This window comes from Anomaloglossus baeobatrachus, chromosome 1 (assembly GCF_048569485.1).
Source record: "Anomaloglossus baeobatrachus isolate aAnoBae1 chromosome 1, aAnoBae1.hap1, whole genome shotgun sequence".
Classification (NCBI taxonomy): Eukaryota; Metazoa; Chordata; class Amphibia; order Anura; family Aromobatidae; genus Anomaloglossus; species Anomaloglossus baeobatrachus.
In genome coordinates, this window is record NC_134353.1 from 73,943,512 (window position 1) to 73,960,883 (window position 17,372).

General features: G+C 46.7%; 1 protein-coding gene across 2 annotated transcripts in view; it reads left to right on the forward strand.

The window, feature by feature from the left end:
* Positions 1 to 17,372, forward strand: part of AFAP1 (actin filament associated protein 1) — a 193,589-nt gene that overhangs the window by 109,578 nt on the left and 66,639 nt on the right. For both annotated transcript variants that reach the window (XM_075333279.1, XM_075333289.1), the window contains exon 5: positions 16,040 to 16,251. In XM_075333279.1, the coding sequence (XP_075189394.1) occupies positions 16,040 to 16,251 (212 nt within the window). The remainder of the gene's footprint in view (positions 1 to 16,039; positions 16,252 to 17,372) is intronic.

A 17,372-nucleotide genomic window follows, 5' to 3' on the forward strand; every position in this document is an offset into this window, starting at 1 on the left:
ATAGGGCTGCGGGGAATGAGGGTGCTGCGGTGGAGCGGGTCATCGGGGGCATGAGCAAGCTGCAGCAGCCTGCCGTGACCACGTGGGCCTACTCATTTCATATGCACGCCCATCCTCCCGCCCATCTCTCAGCGCTGAAGCTGGTGCTGACAGGTGGGCGGGAGGATGGGTGGGGGGGTCGCGCAAAGTAAACAGCCAGCCCCTGTGATCACCCCTGGCAACTACAGCCTGGCGTGATCATGTGCGGCTGTATTCACTGCCCCCCGCACATCATCATCAGCGTGGGGGGCAGTGAATAAGTATACTCACCGACAACAATCCCTGCAGGACCGCGATCTCCTGTCTGCCGGCCGCGGCTGTGTGGAGACTAGCGGTGCTCACAGTGATGATGTCATCGCTGTGCGCATGTGTCTACACGCAGCCGTGGCCGGCACAGACAGGAGGACGAGCAATGCTGCATGGATCGTGGCCGGCTCCACACAGGTCAGCGGCGCTGCTGCTGGCACAAACAGGAAGAGCGATGCTGCGTGGAGCGAGGGAAGGTGAGTATAAACGTTTAGTTTTTTTTGTGTGCCACAGGATGCGGTCATATAGCAGGATAGGGGTATATAACAGGATGACAGCATATACCAGGATGGGGGTATATTATGAGCAGAATGGGAGTATATAGCAGGGTGGGGGTATATAGCAGGGTGTGGGTATATAGCAGGATTGAGGTATATAGCAGGATGACGGCATATAGCAGGATGGGGGTATATAGCAGGGTGGGGGTATATAGCAGGATGGGGTATATAGCAGGATGCGGCCATACACCAAGATGGGGGTATATAGCAGCATGTGGCCATATGCCAGGATGGGGTATATAGCAGGATGCGGCCATATGCCAGGATTGGGTATATAGCAGGATGGGAGCACATACCAGGATCACAATATATAGCAGGATGGCAGTATATAGCAGGATATGGGCTGTACCAGGATGAGGGACAGATATATACAAGGCAGGAGGATCATTACCAGGATGGGGTACCTGAGTTAGAGAATTTGGGGACATTACCCCCATAACCGTGTCAGCAGCAGATCCTCGCCCCATAACAGTGTGTCATGACCACATTTTTTGCTTAAAATTTTATTTTCCTCCTCTAAAACTAGGGTGCGTCTTATGGTCCGGTGCGTCTTATAGTCCGAAAAATACGGTAACTCAAAATTGGCAGGAGAAAGGGAAGCCAAGTGCTGCAACTTTTTAGTTTTTTTCCTCAACCTCTTCTTTAGATTTAAATGATGAAACGTTTTCGAGCTATGCTTTAGGCTAGTTGTAGAGAAGTAGAACATTCCTGGAAAATCCGCTAAGACGAAGTAAAGTGCCCTATGAATGTATTGATTGACCCTTTTTGATAGCATATTGATATGTGAATCTAAGTGGGGAGAGGCTTCTGCTGCAGCCAGGAATCTTACTGCTAATCACAGGACAATTAGGAGGAAGTGGAAATATGTCTTAGGTCCTGATGTACAGAGACAATATCTTTATGGGTTTTTTACGTTTAATTTGTAATATGAGACACAAATTTACATTTTTAGGTTGTGTTAATTTTAGATTATTGCCGTTTCCAGGAAGTCATTGTATCTACCCACTTTCTCAGAGAATTGGGTGTGACCTAAATGGGTACCATTCCTGTGTTATTTAGGTGTTTGGAAATCAAGTATGCTCTCTTGACCTCCATTAAAATTAATGAAATGACTCTGCTCTGTCCCTGACCATACAGCAAAGCCAACAAGTGAGTTACAGAAAACATCAGTATATTGTGTATAAAAATTGTTTATATTTTAAGATTATATCATATATATTCTCAACTATTTTAGCTTTTACACACAATATACTTCACTTGTTGGCTTTGCTGTATGGCTTGGGACAGATGAGCAGAGTTATTTCATTTTTACATATACTACTTAAAAGATTTTAGGGATATTTGACTTTCGGGTGACATTTCAAGGTGATCCTAAAATGTTCTCTAACCTTTTCAGGTAAACTTAATATGACCTTGTCTACACTGCTAAATGCATATCTCCAACTGTTCACTGTTTTCAGTACTTTTTGCACAACTTGCTGTTGTCTGCTAAGGAGTAGAGTTGAGCGCGGTTCGAGGTTCGAGGTTCTCCAGTTCGCGGCTCGAGTGATTTTAGGGCCTGTTCTAGATCGAACTAGAACTCGAGCTTTTTGCTAAAGCTCGATAGTTCTAGATACGTTCGAGAACGGTTCTAGCAGCAAAAAGACCAGCTAATTACTAACTGGCTTTCCGCTGTAATAGTGTAAGTCACTCTGTGACTCACACTATTATGACATTTCAGTGTATAGTGTGCGGGAACAGCGCATTCAGATCACTGCTGTATGGATAATGGCGATCGCCATTTTTTTTTTTTTCCTTGTCTTCCTTCCCTAAGCGCGCGCGTGTAGTGGGGCGGGCCAGCATGTCAGCCAATCCCAGACACACACACAGCTAAGTGGACTTTTAGCCAGAGAAGCAACGGCATGTGTGATAGGATGTCCATGTCACATGTCCATGCATTATAAATACGAGTATCTGCCCGTCCGGACGCCATTATCTCTTCTGCGTCCTTGGTGTCAGTCACCGCTGGCGTAGCTCCTGTCTCCGATACTGCTGTGTACGCTCTATACACAGCGCTATACAGAATAGGGATAGAAGTTTCTATTAGTCCTTTTAAGGGCTAATACCGGCAGGGTCAGAGCCATAGGTGACAGTCAGGGCCGTGAAATCAGATTTTAACAGCTACACAAGATGACAGCGTCTGTGTAGCTAAGGTCAGGGATTTCCTCGCTGCATTTCCCCATTAGGAGGGATAGAAAGGGAGGCTTCCTTTCCCCTACCCAGACCCACAACCCTGCCACTGTACCCTCCTGCCCTTTGCACACTCAAACTCATTGTTACTAAGCCATTATACTAGCAAACACTGAGGAAACTTAGTGGCATCCTAAACGTGGCTGTTGGACTTCTGTATTGTCCCACTAGTGCAAAGATATTTGCAGCACGTCTGCCTGCATTGCACACTCAAACTCATTGTTACTAAGCCATTATACTAGCAAACTATGCTGCCAGTTTAAGGGCCTTAGTTGCATTGTCAGGGATAATTATTGTTGTTTATTCTCCTGTTAATAAAGCTAGACCACCGCTGAAATCTACACCACCTCTCAATTTTTACTACCACATTTTAAGTGCACAATCTTGTCGCAATCAAAATGAGTGGCAAAATGACAGATGCTGGTGGAAAGGGGAAGAGGCGTGTTGGAAAAGGAAAAAAAGGGTTTGTCCGTGGGGAAGGTGGCAAAGCTCCATTAACATCTGCTGAAGATAGACCATCTTCCAGCAAAAGTAAGATGTCTACTACTTACCGTGGACAATCCGATGTGCTCCCTTTTTTACGGACACGAACAACTGGAACAAAGGTAGATGATGGCCAAAAAAGGAAAATGCTTGAATGGATCTCAAGTGGTCCAACAAGTGCCCTCTCCGCCACCTCAACTACCGCATCCAAAAAACACCAGTCCTCTGAGTTGTCATCCCAATCACACTTGCTTTCTCCCAGCTCTGAAGTCTCCATCAGCCCTGCACAGCATGGTGGAACGGAGATGGCTGAGTCTGCAGAGCTGTTCAGTCACACTATAGCCTGGGAATCAGAGGTCTGCTCCCAAGCTACAGTGAGTACAGACCAGGAAATGGTCTGCAGTGATGCCCAGAACCTTTGTGACTCTGATTCAGGCAGTGAGGACCAAGTTTCTGAGCATAATGTTGACCCTTTTTCACAAACTGTAACACCTGTTGTAATAGACAATGAGGAACATACTGATGACGATGAGACGCAGATACCAGATTGGGATGCTAACTTAAATATTCTGTCAGGGCAAGAAGAGGCTCGGTCTGAGGGTGAGGGGAGTGCAAACAATTGATGAGGAAGTTCTAGATCCCACCTACTGTCAACCCACAGTCAGGCACTTGAGGAGGTCAACAGAGGCGGTGGAGGAGGATGCAACCGACGACGAAGTTACCTTGCGCCTTCCTGGACAGAGTCGGAGCACTGGTAGCACGTCTACAACTGCATCCTCAGCCACCACTGTGCCTCTGAGCAGTAGTCGGGGTGGCTCAGCAGGTCGCATGCACTCTAAGCCTTGCCTAGCCTGGTCCTTTTTTGACATAGCAAAAGATTGCCCAAATTATGTGATCTGTAAAATTTGTCGTGATTCTGTTAGTAGAGGGCAAAACCTCAGCAGTTTGACAACTTCTTCCATGAATCGTCACATGAATAAATATCATATGTCCCAGTGGGAAGCTCACCGTGCTGCAATGCGGCCTAGCGGAGCGAACCATCCACCGCCTGCCCCTTCCAGTGCATCCGCGCGCTCTTCATCTTCTAGGACTGTGGGGACAGCTGTCACACTGGTTTTCCACGCACAACTTCCACCACTGTAACCGCAACAGGCAGTTTGCTTGCTAGGTCGTCAGTTGGTTTGGAAGGGGAAACAAGTACGTGTGTACAGCTCTCTCAGACATCGATAGCACCAACGTTGGATGAAGGCAACATCATGTCTACGCCTGCACTTTCCTCACAAAGCTGCATTTTTCCAGGGACACCCTACTCAACACCGTCTACACACAGCAGCCAGATCTCTGTCCCTCAGATGTGGACAAATAAAAGGCCATTTCCTGCGACCCATGACAAAGCTAAGAGGTTGACTTTATCCCTCTGTAAGCTCTTGGCTACCGAAATGCTGCCTTTCCGCCTGGTGGACACACAGGATTTTAGAGACCTTATGTCTGTCGCTGTGCCCCAGTACCAGATGCCCAGTCGCCACTACTTCTCTAAGAAAGGTGTGCCCGCGCTACACCAGCATGTCGCACACAACATCACCGCTTCCTTGAGAAACTCTGTGTGTGAACGGGTGCATTTCACCACCGATACTTGGACCAGTAAGCATGGACAGGGACGTTACATGTCACTGACTGGGCACTGGGTAACTATGGTGATAGATGGTGAAGGGTCTGCTGCACAAGTCTTGCCGTCCCCACGACTTGTGTGTCAATCCTTTGTCTATCCAAGGTCCGCCACTGCTTCTGCCTCCTCCACCTCGTCTGGGTCCTCCACCTCCGCCCCAAGCCTGCCTGGTCAGGCCACCAGCGTTCTCACTGTGCAGAAGGAATCACGCACCCCTCATTACTATGCTGTCAGCAGAGCGCAACGGCATCAGGCGGTCTTTAGCTTGACATGTCTTGGAAATAGGAGTCACACAGTGACTGAGTTGTGGGCAGCTCTGGAGACTGAGTTTAATAAATGGTTGTCTCCACTCAACCTGCAGCCTGGTAAGGCCGTGTGCGACAATGTTGCAAACCTGGGTGCGGCCCTTCGCCTGGGCAAGGTGACCACGTACCTTGTATGGCTCACGTGTTGAACCTTGTTGTCCAGCAATTTCTAACACACTATCCCGGCCTAGATGGCCTTCTGATCAGGGCACGAAAACTGTCTGCTCACTTCCGCCGTTCAACCGCCGCAGCTGAGCGACTTGCATCGCTCCAGAAGTCTTTCGGCCTGCCGGTTCATCGCCTGAAATGCGATGTGCCGACACGCTGGAATTCGACTCTCCACATGTTACAGCGACTGTGGCAGCACCGCCGAGCCCTGGTGCAATACGTCATGACGTATAGCCTGGGCCAACAAGATGCAGAGGTGGGGAAGATCACCCTGATGGAGTGGTCTCAGATCAAGGACCTATGCACCCTTCTTCACAGTTTCGACATGGCGACGAATATGTTTAGCGCTGACAATGCCATTATCAGCATGACAATTCCAGTCATTTACATGCTGGAGCACACGCTAAACACTATTCGGAGTCAGGGGGTGGGACAACAGGAAGGGGAGGAACTACAGGAGGATTCATATGCGCAAGGGATAACAACATCACCAAGGTCCAGACGTTCATCATCACCAACGCGGCAGGCATGGGACCATGGGGGACAGGGATCAACAAGGGCGCATGGTAGCAGGCGAAATGTTGAGGAAGGTGCAGGAGAACATGAAGAAATGGAGGACGAACTGTCCATGGACATGGAAGACTCAGCGGATGAGGGAGACCTTGGTCAAATTTCAGTTGAAAGAGGTTGGGGGGAGATGTCAGAAGAAGAAAGAACGGTTAGCACCTCTATGCCACAAACACAGCGTGGACTTGGTCCGCATGGCTGCGCAAGACACATGAGCGCCTTCTTGCTGCACTACCTCCAACATGACCCTCGTATTGTCAAAATTAGAAGTGATGATGACTACTGGCTTGCCACACTATTAGATCCCCGGTACAAGTCCATATTTTGTGACATAATTCCAGCCATAGAAACGGACGCACGTATGCAGGAGTATCAGCAGAAGCTGTTACTCGATCTTAGCTCGGCTTTTCCACCAAACAACCGTGCAGGTGCAGGGAGTGATTCTCCCAGTTGTAACTTGACAAACATGGGACGGTCTCGTCATCTTCAACAGTCTACACGTAGCAGTAGGACCGTATCTGGTGCTGGTAACAGCAATTTTATGGAATCTTTTCATAATTTTTTTAGACCGTCCTTTGCAAGGCCACCAGAGACAACAAGTCTGACACATAGTCAACGGCTGGAGAGGATGATACAGGAGTATCTCCAAATGAACATCGATGCCATGACTTTGCAAATGGAGCCTTGCTCATTTTGGGCTTCAAATCTTGAAAAATGGCCAGAGCTCTCCACTTACGCCTTGGAGATTTTGTCGTGTCCAGCTGCCAGCGTTGTCTCTGAACGTGTCTTCAGTGCTGCTGGGTGTGTGCTGACAGATAAGCGCACGCGTCTGTCCAGTGACAATGTGGACAGACTGACGTTCATCAAAATGAACAAGTCATGGATCAAGAAGGAATTTACTACCCCTGTGTCATCCTGGGGAGAGTAAATGCTTGTGGATTTGGAATGTGCTTGATGCAAATCTAGCTGTGAAGTGTACAACTGGGGCACAAGTGCTGCCACTGAAGGGGTGGGTGTGTGTGTGGCACAATTTTTTGAAAAAAAGGAAGACTCCGCTTTGAGTAACCCTTGCTTACATTGTTTTTAAAAATGATCCAAGATGAACAGATCTGGGATCAGGAAAGACTTTGCTACCTACCCCGGTGTCATCCTGGGAACGGTGAAGGATAGTGTATTTTTGAATGTGCTTGATGCAAATCTAGCTGTGAAGTGTACAACTGGGGCACAAGTGCTGCCACTGATCAGGTGTCTGTGTGGCCCAATTTTTGGAAAAAAGGGAGACTCCGCTTGGAGTAACCCTTGCTTGCTGTGTTTTTAAAAAGGAGCCAAGATGAACAAGTCATGGTTCAGCAAAGACTTTGCTACCTACCCCGGTGTCATGCTGGGGACGGTTAAGAATGGAGTATTTTTGAATGTGCTTGATGCAAATCTAGCTGTGAAGTGCACAACTAGGGCACAAGTGCTGCCACTGAATGGGTGGGTGTGTGTGTGGCCCAATTTTTGGAAAAAAGGGAGACTCCGCTTGGAGTCACCTTGCGGTGTTTTACATGATTTTACAAGGGCGTGCCATGCCTATATCTGTGTCTCCTCCTCTTTTTCCTTGTCCAGCTCTTTCGTTTTCACATGAGTATATGTCCTTGTCACTTTCCCATGTGTTTGTGTTGTGTTGTGAGTTGTTTGTCACCTTTTGGACACCTTTGAGGGTGTTTTCTAGGTGTTTTTATGTGTTTGTGATTGCCTGCCATTGTTTCCTATGCGGTTCGAGTTCGGTTCGTCGAACGTTCGACGAACTGAACTCGAACGGGACCTCCGTTCGACGAACCGAACTCGAGCCGTACCACGGCCGGTTCGCTCATCTCTACTAAGGAGCTTAATGGCAAAATTCACAACATGAATCACCCTATACATTTTGGGACTCAATTAGAATTCATATTAAACATTCCTCCTCATCATGCTATTCACATTTTGACATCATGAGACCAAGACAACACCTAACAGTTGATCAGCAGTCCCTTCGCCATTGTGAGGCTTCAAGCAGGATGTTCTCAGATGGAAGTGGCCACTGAGCTTAGAGTGTCATAAAGTGTCACCAGCAGGTTGCAAGAGAGAGACTGGAAGAGTCACAGAAAGGCAGAGAAGTGGACATCCTTTGATCACTTGCCACACTGATGATGGCTTCATTGTGAAAAATGCTCTTCGGAACCGAATGATGAATGCCACATAACTCCAGGCACACATAAGGGAGGTGAGAGACCCCCAAGTATCACAGACCACTCAAAACAATTATTAGCCTGCAGTGACGATGCAAGGGAACCTGACCACACCACCAGGCACAGGCGTCATCTACGCTAGACGAGCGACCAGTGGGCCTCAGTGCTACTCACTGAGGAAAGTTGATTTACGCTGAGCAGAAATGATGGCCACCAATGATGTTGGAGACGTCAAGGAGAGCGCTGTGCATCAGCCACTGGTGTCATTAGATAGACCTTTGGTGGTGGTTGTGTTACAGTGGGGGAAGGTGTGTCTAGTTAATACAGAATGGAATGTGAATGGTACAGTGACCGCCCCTACTACTGGAATAACCTCACTAGTCCAGGCATTGTGCCTTCACATGAACAACACCGGCCTAATCTCATCTTCATGGAGGACAATGCTCCAGCTCAAGGTCACATCATTTGGGAACGGCTGCTGGAGACTGGAGGACGTTAAATGGTGCGACTGCACTTTCTCCAGACCTGAATCCCATAGAAAATCTAAGGTATCAGCTTAGTCGTCGTGTAGAGGCCGTGACTTTGTACCCCTGAACCTCAATAACCTGAGGGCCGCCCTTCAAAGAAGAGTGGGACACCATGCCTCCGCAGACAATAATTCCACTTGTGACCAGCAGGAGACGTCGTTGTCAAGATCTAATTGATGCTCAAGGCCACATGACAAGTTATTGAAACATTGACCTTTTTGGGATAGGGTATACCACCACTGATGTTGGCTTTTGTTTCAATAAATTGTTTGAGATGAGGAGATCACCATTGCTGCTTCTACTGAAATGTCCTACTGTCATGATAAAATATCACTGCAGCGTGAACCTTTTACGTTTTACATCATTTTCATCTGAAAGTTAGAGATGTATGACTGACATTGTGACAAGTGTTTATGTGTGTGTCTGTATATATATATATATATATATATATATATATACATATATATATATATATATATATATATACTAGAAGGTGGCCCGATTCTACGCATCGGGTATTCTAGAATTTACGTATTGTGTAGTTCATGTATGATTTTTGTTATATATATATATATATAGATGTTGTTGTGTGTAGTTACCAAGTGTTTGTGTAGGGGCTGTACATGTTCTGGGTGTTGTCTGGGTGTGGCGGGGGGTGAGAGCGGTGTTGTTTGTGTGTTGCGTTGTGTGTGTTGCGTGTGTTGCGTTGTTTGTGTAGCGCTGTGTGTCTGTAGCATTGTGTGTGTGTGTGTGTTGCGTAGTTTGTGTGTGTTTTGGGGGGAGGTATGTTTTGTGCAGTGTGTGTGTTGCGCGGTATGTGCGTATATTTATGTATGCCGCGGTGTTTGTGTGTTGGGTGTTGTGTGTGTGCAGCGTTGTCTGTGTGTGTGGGTGTCTGTGTGTAGGGCGGTGTTTGTGTTTCCCAGTGTGTGTGTGTTGTGCAGTGCGCGTGTGTGTGTTGGGGGGAGGTGTGCACCTCCCATCGTGCTCCATCCCTTATGCTGCGCACCTCCCATCGTGCTCCATCCCCCATGCTGCGCACCCCCCATCGTGCTCCATCCCCCAAGCTGCGCACCCCCCATTGTGCTCCATCCCCCAAGCTGCGCACCCCCCATCGTGCTCCATCCCCCATGCTGCGCACCCCCCATCGAGCTCCATCCCCCATGCTGCGCATTCCCCATCGTGCTCCATCCCCTATGCTGCGCATTCCCCATCGTGCTCCATCTCCCATGCTGCGCACTCCCAAACGTGCTCCATCCGCCATGCTGCGCACTCCCAAACGTGCGCCATCCGCCATGCTGCGCACTCCCAAACGTGCTCCATCCGCCATGCTGCCCACTCCCAAACGTGCTCCATCCGCCATGCTGCGCACTCCCCATCGTGCTGCATCCCCCATGCTGCGCACTCCCCATCGTGCTCCATCCGCCATGCTGCGCACTCCCAAACGTGCTCCATCCGCCATGCTGCGCACTCCCAAATGTGCTCCATCCGCCATGCTGCGCACTCCCAAACGTGCTCCATCCGCCATGCTGCGCACTCCCAAACGTGCTCCATCCGCCATGCTGCGCACTCCCAAACGTGCTCCATCCGCCATGCTGCGCACTCCCAAACGTGCTCCATCCGCCATGCTGCGCACTCCCCATCGTATGAAACAATTACTCAAAGACTGAGCCATAAGGTAAATACTCCGCCAGTACACTTGCGCTGGCGGGGTATATGCACCACTCGTAATAGCATGCAAAAAGGAGAACAGTCGAGTGTATATGCAAATAGAAATTTATTTATTATCAAAAGAGACAAACGCAAAACAGCAATATAAAGGGAGTTAAAAACTACCACTGAATCAAGGGGGGCAAACACTGTGATGAAAATGTACAATACAGTTGTTATCAATAGCCGTGGGAGAGGTGAACATATATGGCTATTCTGTTAAACCATCAAAAATAGATGTGATATAATAGTAATATCTATTGTTCACACTCTCTACTAGTCGTGGGGGAGGCATGCGGTTTAAAACAATGGGGAAACAATTAGCCGTGGGAGGAGAGGTGCTGGATGTTTTAACAATCCTCTAGTGGTAGCATGAGGGAAGGTAAAGGTATACTAACAGATAATCGAACTCACTGGGGTAGGTGGAAAATATCAATACTCTATTTAACTGACAATTGCAGTGTATATACTGGTAGAGTCCAACCCCACCCAGGTATGTAAAAAACCCATATCAACAGTTTCCAACCACAGGCCAATAGTTACCAATAGTTCTCTGGCAGACAAATTATTGCTGCGCACCCCCCATAGTGCTCCATCCCCCATGCTGCCCGCAGCATCAGCCTCTGTGCCCGCAGCATCAGCCTCTGTGCCAGCAGCATCAGCCTTTTCTGTCCCTAGCATCAGCCTCTCTCCTCCCAGCCTCCTCCAGCACGCTGTGCTCCTCTGCCGACACTCACACACCCGATCGCATACACTCACACACACACACACCCACCCGATCGCATACACTCACACCCACCCGATTGCATACACTCACACACACGCACCCGATCGCATACACTCACACACACCCGATCGCATACACACACACATTGACGATATTACACATACGCGCTCACACTCACAACATCCGGAGATACCACATGCTTCTGGCCATGTGATCCTCCGGCAGGTCCTGAAAGCTCACAGCACAGGATCGCCGCCGAGAAGCAAGCGATATCCCAGGATGTTGTGAGTGTGTGGATGTGATGTGTGAGGTGTGTGTGAGAGTGAGTGTGATCTGATGTATGTGTGTGTACTCACCTGGGAGGCGGGGTCCGTGTCAGTTGGGGATTGCGTGCGGGGGGCGGGGCCAGAGCGAGCGTGCATTGCGTGAGGGGGGCGGGGCCTGCAGAGAGCCGGGGCGAGAGGCCAATCCGTGTGGGGGGGCGGGGCCATGGCGAGCCCAGCGGCCAATCAGCTTTGTGTCACCGTAAGGACACAATTTTGGAGCATGACAGACAGACAGACAGACAGAATAAGGCAATTATATCTACAGATATATATATATATATATATATATATATATATAAAAAATATATATATATATATGTAAATTGAGGTATTATTAGATAAAATGCTTAACAAAGTATGAAGCACAAATATTTCGCATTATGTTCTTTTGATATACGGTATATATATAAAGTAAAAGGAAGAGAAACAACAGAATGGCAATATAGTGTCCCCCTTATTTTTTTGAGCCATATATATATACGACTCAAAAAAAAGGGAACACTAAATTACCATTCTGTTGTATTTATATAGCTATATGTATATATGCACATAGTACATACAAGATTTTTCCCGTGCCTCCCCCATACTCTGGAACGCTCTACCTCAGCACATCAGACTCTCCCCTACCGTGGAGAGCTTCAAGAGGAACGTCAAGACCCACCTCTTCCAACAAGCCTACAACCTACAATAGCCCTCAGTCCAGTAGACCACTGCGCAACCAGCTCTGTCCTCACCTATTGTACCCTCACCCATTCCTGTAGACTGTGAGCCCTCGCGGGCAGGGTCCTCTCTCCTCCTGTAGACTGTGAGCCCTCGCGGGCAGGGTCCTCTCTCCTCCTGTAGACTGTGAGCCCTCGCGGGCAGGGTCCTCTCTCCTCCTGTAGACTGTGAGCCCTCGCGGGCAGGGTCCTCTCTCCTCCTATACCAGTCTGTTCTGTACTGTTAATGATTGTTGTACGTATACCCTCTTTCACTTGTAAAGCGCTATGGAATAAATGGCGCTATAATAATAAAGAAGATATATATATATACAGGTAGGTCCAAAAGTAGGTGGACAGTATGTGTAATTGGGCTATCACAAACATGGTGTAAAGTGAAACTGATTCTGTTGCCCTTAGCAACCAATCAGATTCCACCTTTCATTTTATAAAGAATCTGTGAAGAATGAAAGGTGAAATCTGATTGGTTGCTAAGGGCAACTGAGCCAGTTTCACTTTACACCATGTGTGATAACCCTATTACACATACTGTCCACCTACTTTTGGACCACCCTGTATATATACACGTATACATTATAATATAATGCTAAATATTTGTGTTTGATACTTTTATGCATTTTATCTAATAATACCTCAATTTAGGTGGTACTAATTTCTGGTAATACATTGCCTTTAAAAAAAAAAATCTTCTTTTAGAGGTATTTTTCTTGTGTTTTTCGCAATATCTGTGGTTAAGAGCTGTAATCTCCATTATTACTCATGAAGAGATATACTAGGTTAATGCTGGCAGCCATCGACACCCTTTTGACCTCGGCTCTTGACAGCGTTAATGCAGTGCAGGCTTTGGAGAGGTTATTCCCTTCTTACTGTGATTTTCTTTGGCGTCTCTCCTAACATTCCCTCAGGGCATGAGAGGAGGAACATACACACAGCTTGTTCTGCTACAGCAGGGACCGTCACGTCCGAGGCCAAAAATCCCTCCCCGCCCCCCCACCCGCTGATATAAACGGAGGCCATTCTGTGTTGTTGTTGACGCAGTTACAAAACCGCGTATCCACAAATGTAAGGGAATCGTATAGGAAGACGAAACGATTAGATTTTTAGGGCTTGAGGTTCTACGCGAGCCAAAACGATTGGGTCATTCCTCGCAGAACACAAATCAGGAAATCTGATGGTTTCTTCTCGGCAGGGATAGAACATTCTTCACAGTTTGGTACCGACGTGGATTTTTTCATGTTTGATCTCCAAAGACCGAGCTGGAGCATTTCCATGTTGTGATATTGTTCGTTTAGATCAACATGAAAATGATTTATTTTCACGAGAAGCCAAGACCATCATCAGCTGAACACTTGGCTCGCTGCTCCGGCCTCATTTGACTGTTTTCTAATATTAAAAAAAAAAATATATAAAAGCCTAATTTCCATTTGAACATGAACGCACTTGGGGGTCCCGTACGTGATCCAATACTAGATAAATAACCAGACCCCCCAGCGTGTAATCTCTGTCTTTCACACGTTTAATTGGGATTTTGACTTATGAAACATTTCTTAATACTCGCGTTTTGAAATATTTTGGTTTAGCTTTTTTATTACGTTTTCCCAGGGAAAGTTTTGTAAAGTGTATAAGAGCAAAAAAAACTGTGCCAAAAAAAGCAGAATTCGCAACTTAAGAGCATGTTGACATATGAGAAATGTTAGCCCAAGTTAAGTATCTTAACAAGGAGGATCGTAAACTTTATTTTATGGGTTAATTAGGAGAGTCCCTGTCCATGCGTCTTATTGGAGCATTCAAGTATCCTTGAGGGTGTTTCCGAGTAGTTGGCTTCCCTCTATAGGCTGCAATCATAGTAGAGTCCCAATCTTGTATCACTTGGGAGTCATGTAATAGCAGACTTCTCCTGTAGTGGTTCCCACTGCTTCCTCTGATTGCTGATATTTCTGTAGGTGTGTCACGATGCGGACTAGGGAAGGCCAAATACACAATTAAGAAGGGGTAACACCACGACAAACAAGGTGTACCTCAGGGCACTTTAACAACGGTGGGCCTTAGGACTAGTGAGAGGGAAGATGGACACCTCCTCCACTTACCTGCCGCTGTACCCTGCACTCCTAACCAGTCGCTATACAGGTTCCTCCCCTGTCGCCGAGCAGGATATCTGAAGCCCTGAGTTGACCCTACACTAGGCTTTCACCTGGCTAGTGAGTGGGCAGGTGAAGGACGCTAGCCCCACCGGTGCACTGAAACAACACAACTGGAAAGGAAAGACAGACAGGGGGACACGCAACAACAGACTGCTGCAGTCAGAACCAAAACTATAGCCTCCACATCAACTTCTGCTGCTCCTTCCTCCTCCAAGACAGCATCCAAATGGCAAAGAGAATAACCGGCACCTTCTGCTGGTAGCAGAGGGTATACAAAAGGGACTGGGAGTGGTCCCAAACCGGAAACACCTGAGCAGGAGTCAGAAGCTGCTGGAAAGCAAACTGACATTAACCCGAAATCCGAATTTTAGTGACTGCTGTGCACAACTTCAGAAGCACGAGCTGCTGTGTAACAAGGCTTTATTACTGCATCGGGTTACAAAGTGAAGGCAGTGAGGGAGGAGGTGCACAGAGCACGTTGGACAACGACCGTTTCGCGTTTGTCTACGACGCTTCCATGAGCCTTGTTGCACAGCAGCTCCGGTGAGTGCCTTTCGCTTTCTTTTGACTTCATTTATCTGAGACTTAGAAGTTTTGAAATGAGCACCACAGTCTGCAGGTTTTTTGTGCTGCCATATTGTGCGTTTTTTGCAGAAGCCAGAGCAGGAAAATTACTCTGCAGACTATCTACAAGCAAGTTTAAAGTTAGCCGATTGGAGTTACTTCTACTGAACAGTGCCCTGTGTTCATTCTATATGTTTTCCCTGAATAGATAGATTGGGTTGGTTAGAGGAATGAATGTACTGCATTCCTATAATGGTGACTATTCAGCAGGGTGTATATACTGGTATACAAGATATACAATAAGGAGAAGGGTCTGTAGCATCCTGCACAGGATCAACCTTAAGTGCTGTGGAATAGAGCCATGGCCACCAATGTGTTAAGCCACACCCACCAATGCGGCAAGCCACACCCACCCGTCAGTTTCTATAGCCTGGAACTGAGGGAGATTTTGATGAGATCACAGGGAGTCAGGTGGAGTCTCTGCCAGAAAAGTAGTTCAGGTCACAAAAGGATTCGCAAAGGCAAAGTATTTAGGAAAGTTCTTATCTATATCAGTTAGTTCACCTGATGTCTAAAGTAGTGGCCAACCCCTTTTAAATATATCTTCAGAAAAGGTTGTACAAAACGAACACATAGAAATCTCAAAAACCAGGTATCCGGGTGTGACATTAAGTGGAATACAGTATGTATGACACAGAAGTGTTACATTTGGACAAGAAAGTACTAAACAACAAAGTGATGTGTGCACATATCAAAAGATAAAAAAGTACCAAGCAAAAAAGCTCTCTGTGTCCCGACGTACGTTTTGCTGTTGCTTCCTCCAAGGGGTTCTATATTCTATGCTTTATGCATTTAGCCAATGTTTACCAATGTGCTACTTTAACATTTCTGTATAATATTTATGGCGATCCATCCAAAAATCACTGCAAAAATACTTTTTCTTGCAACATGGGAATACATTCGTTACAGCTCCTGGTAAATTCAGGTAGTAATATTGCAAAGCAAAAGTCTCTAGTGTTGTAAACAAAGTTCATGCATCCATTTAATTTGATTTAGTGTCATCTTCTTCTTAAGATTATGATTCTGATGCGATGAGCAGTTCGTATGAATCTTACGACGAAGAAGAAGAAGATGGTAAAGGACAGAAAAAAAGACTTCAGTGGCCGTCTGAGGAAGCCTCCATGGACCTTGTAAAAGATGCTAAGATCTGTGCGTTCCTCCTGAGGAAGAAAAGGTTCGGGCAGTGGACGAAACTGTTATGTGTCATTAAAGAAAACAAGTTAATGGTAAGGTTTACTAATCTACAACTGTAATTTTTACCCCATTTTATAGTAATAATTTATATAAAAATAGTGAGTAATTTTGTTAATCAAGTTATATTACTCATCCTGTACCTTTCCAAATGTATTGCCTGCATTATACTGCAGAGCTGCACTCACTATTCTGCTGGTGGAGTCACAGTATACTTATCTTGTACTGATCCTGAGTTACATTCTGTTTTATATAATCCAGAGCTGCATTCACTGTTCTGCTGGTGCAGTCACTGTGTGCATACTTTACGTTACTTATCCTGTACTAATCCTGAGTTATATCCTGTATTATACTCCAGAGCTGCACTCACTATTCTGCTGGTGCAGTCACTGTGTACATATCTTACATTACTTATCCTGTATTGATCCTGAGTTACCTTCTGTATTATAATCCAGAGCTGCACTCACTATTCTGCTGTTGCAGTCACTGTGTACATACATTACATTACTTATCCTGTACTGATCCCAAGTTGCATCCTGTATTATACTCCAGAGCTGTACTCACTATTCTACTATTTTGTTTGTCCACCAGTCTCTTGATGATTGCCCACAGGTTCTCAATGGGATTAAGATCTGGGGAGTTTCCAGGCCATGGACCCAAAATCTCTATGTTTTGTTCCATGAGCCATTTAGTGATCACCTTTGCTTTATGGCAGGGTGCTCCATCATGCTGGAAAAGGCATTGTTGGGCGGCAAACTGCTCTTGGACAGTTGGGAGAAGTTGCTCTTGGAGGACATTCTGGTACCATTCTTTATTCATGGCTGTGTTTTTAGGCAAGACTGTGAGTGGTGCGATTCCCTTGGCTGAGAACCAACCCCACACATGAATGGTTTCAGGATGCTTAACAGTTGGCATGAGACAAGACTGGTGGTAGCGCTCACCTCTTCTCCTAATAAGCTGTTTTCCAGATGTCCCATACAATCGAAAAGGGGATTCATCTGAGAAAATGACTTCACCCCAGTCCTCAGCAGTCCACTCCCTGTACCTTTTGCAGAATATCAGTCGGTCCCTGATGTTTTTTCTGGAGAGAAGTGGCTTCTTTGCTGCCCTCCTTGAAACCAGGCCTTGCTCAAAGAGTCTCCGCCTCACAGTGCGT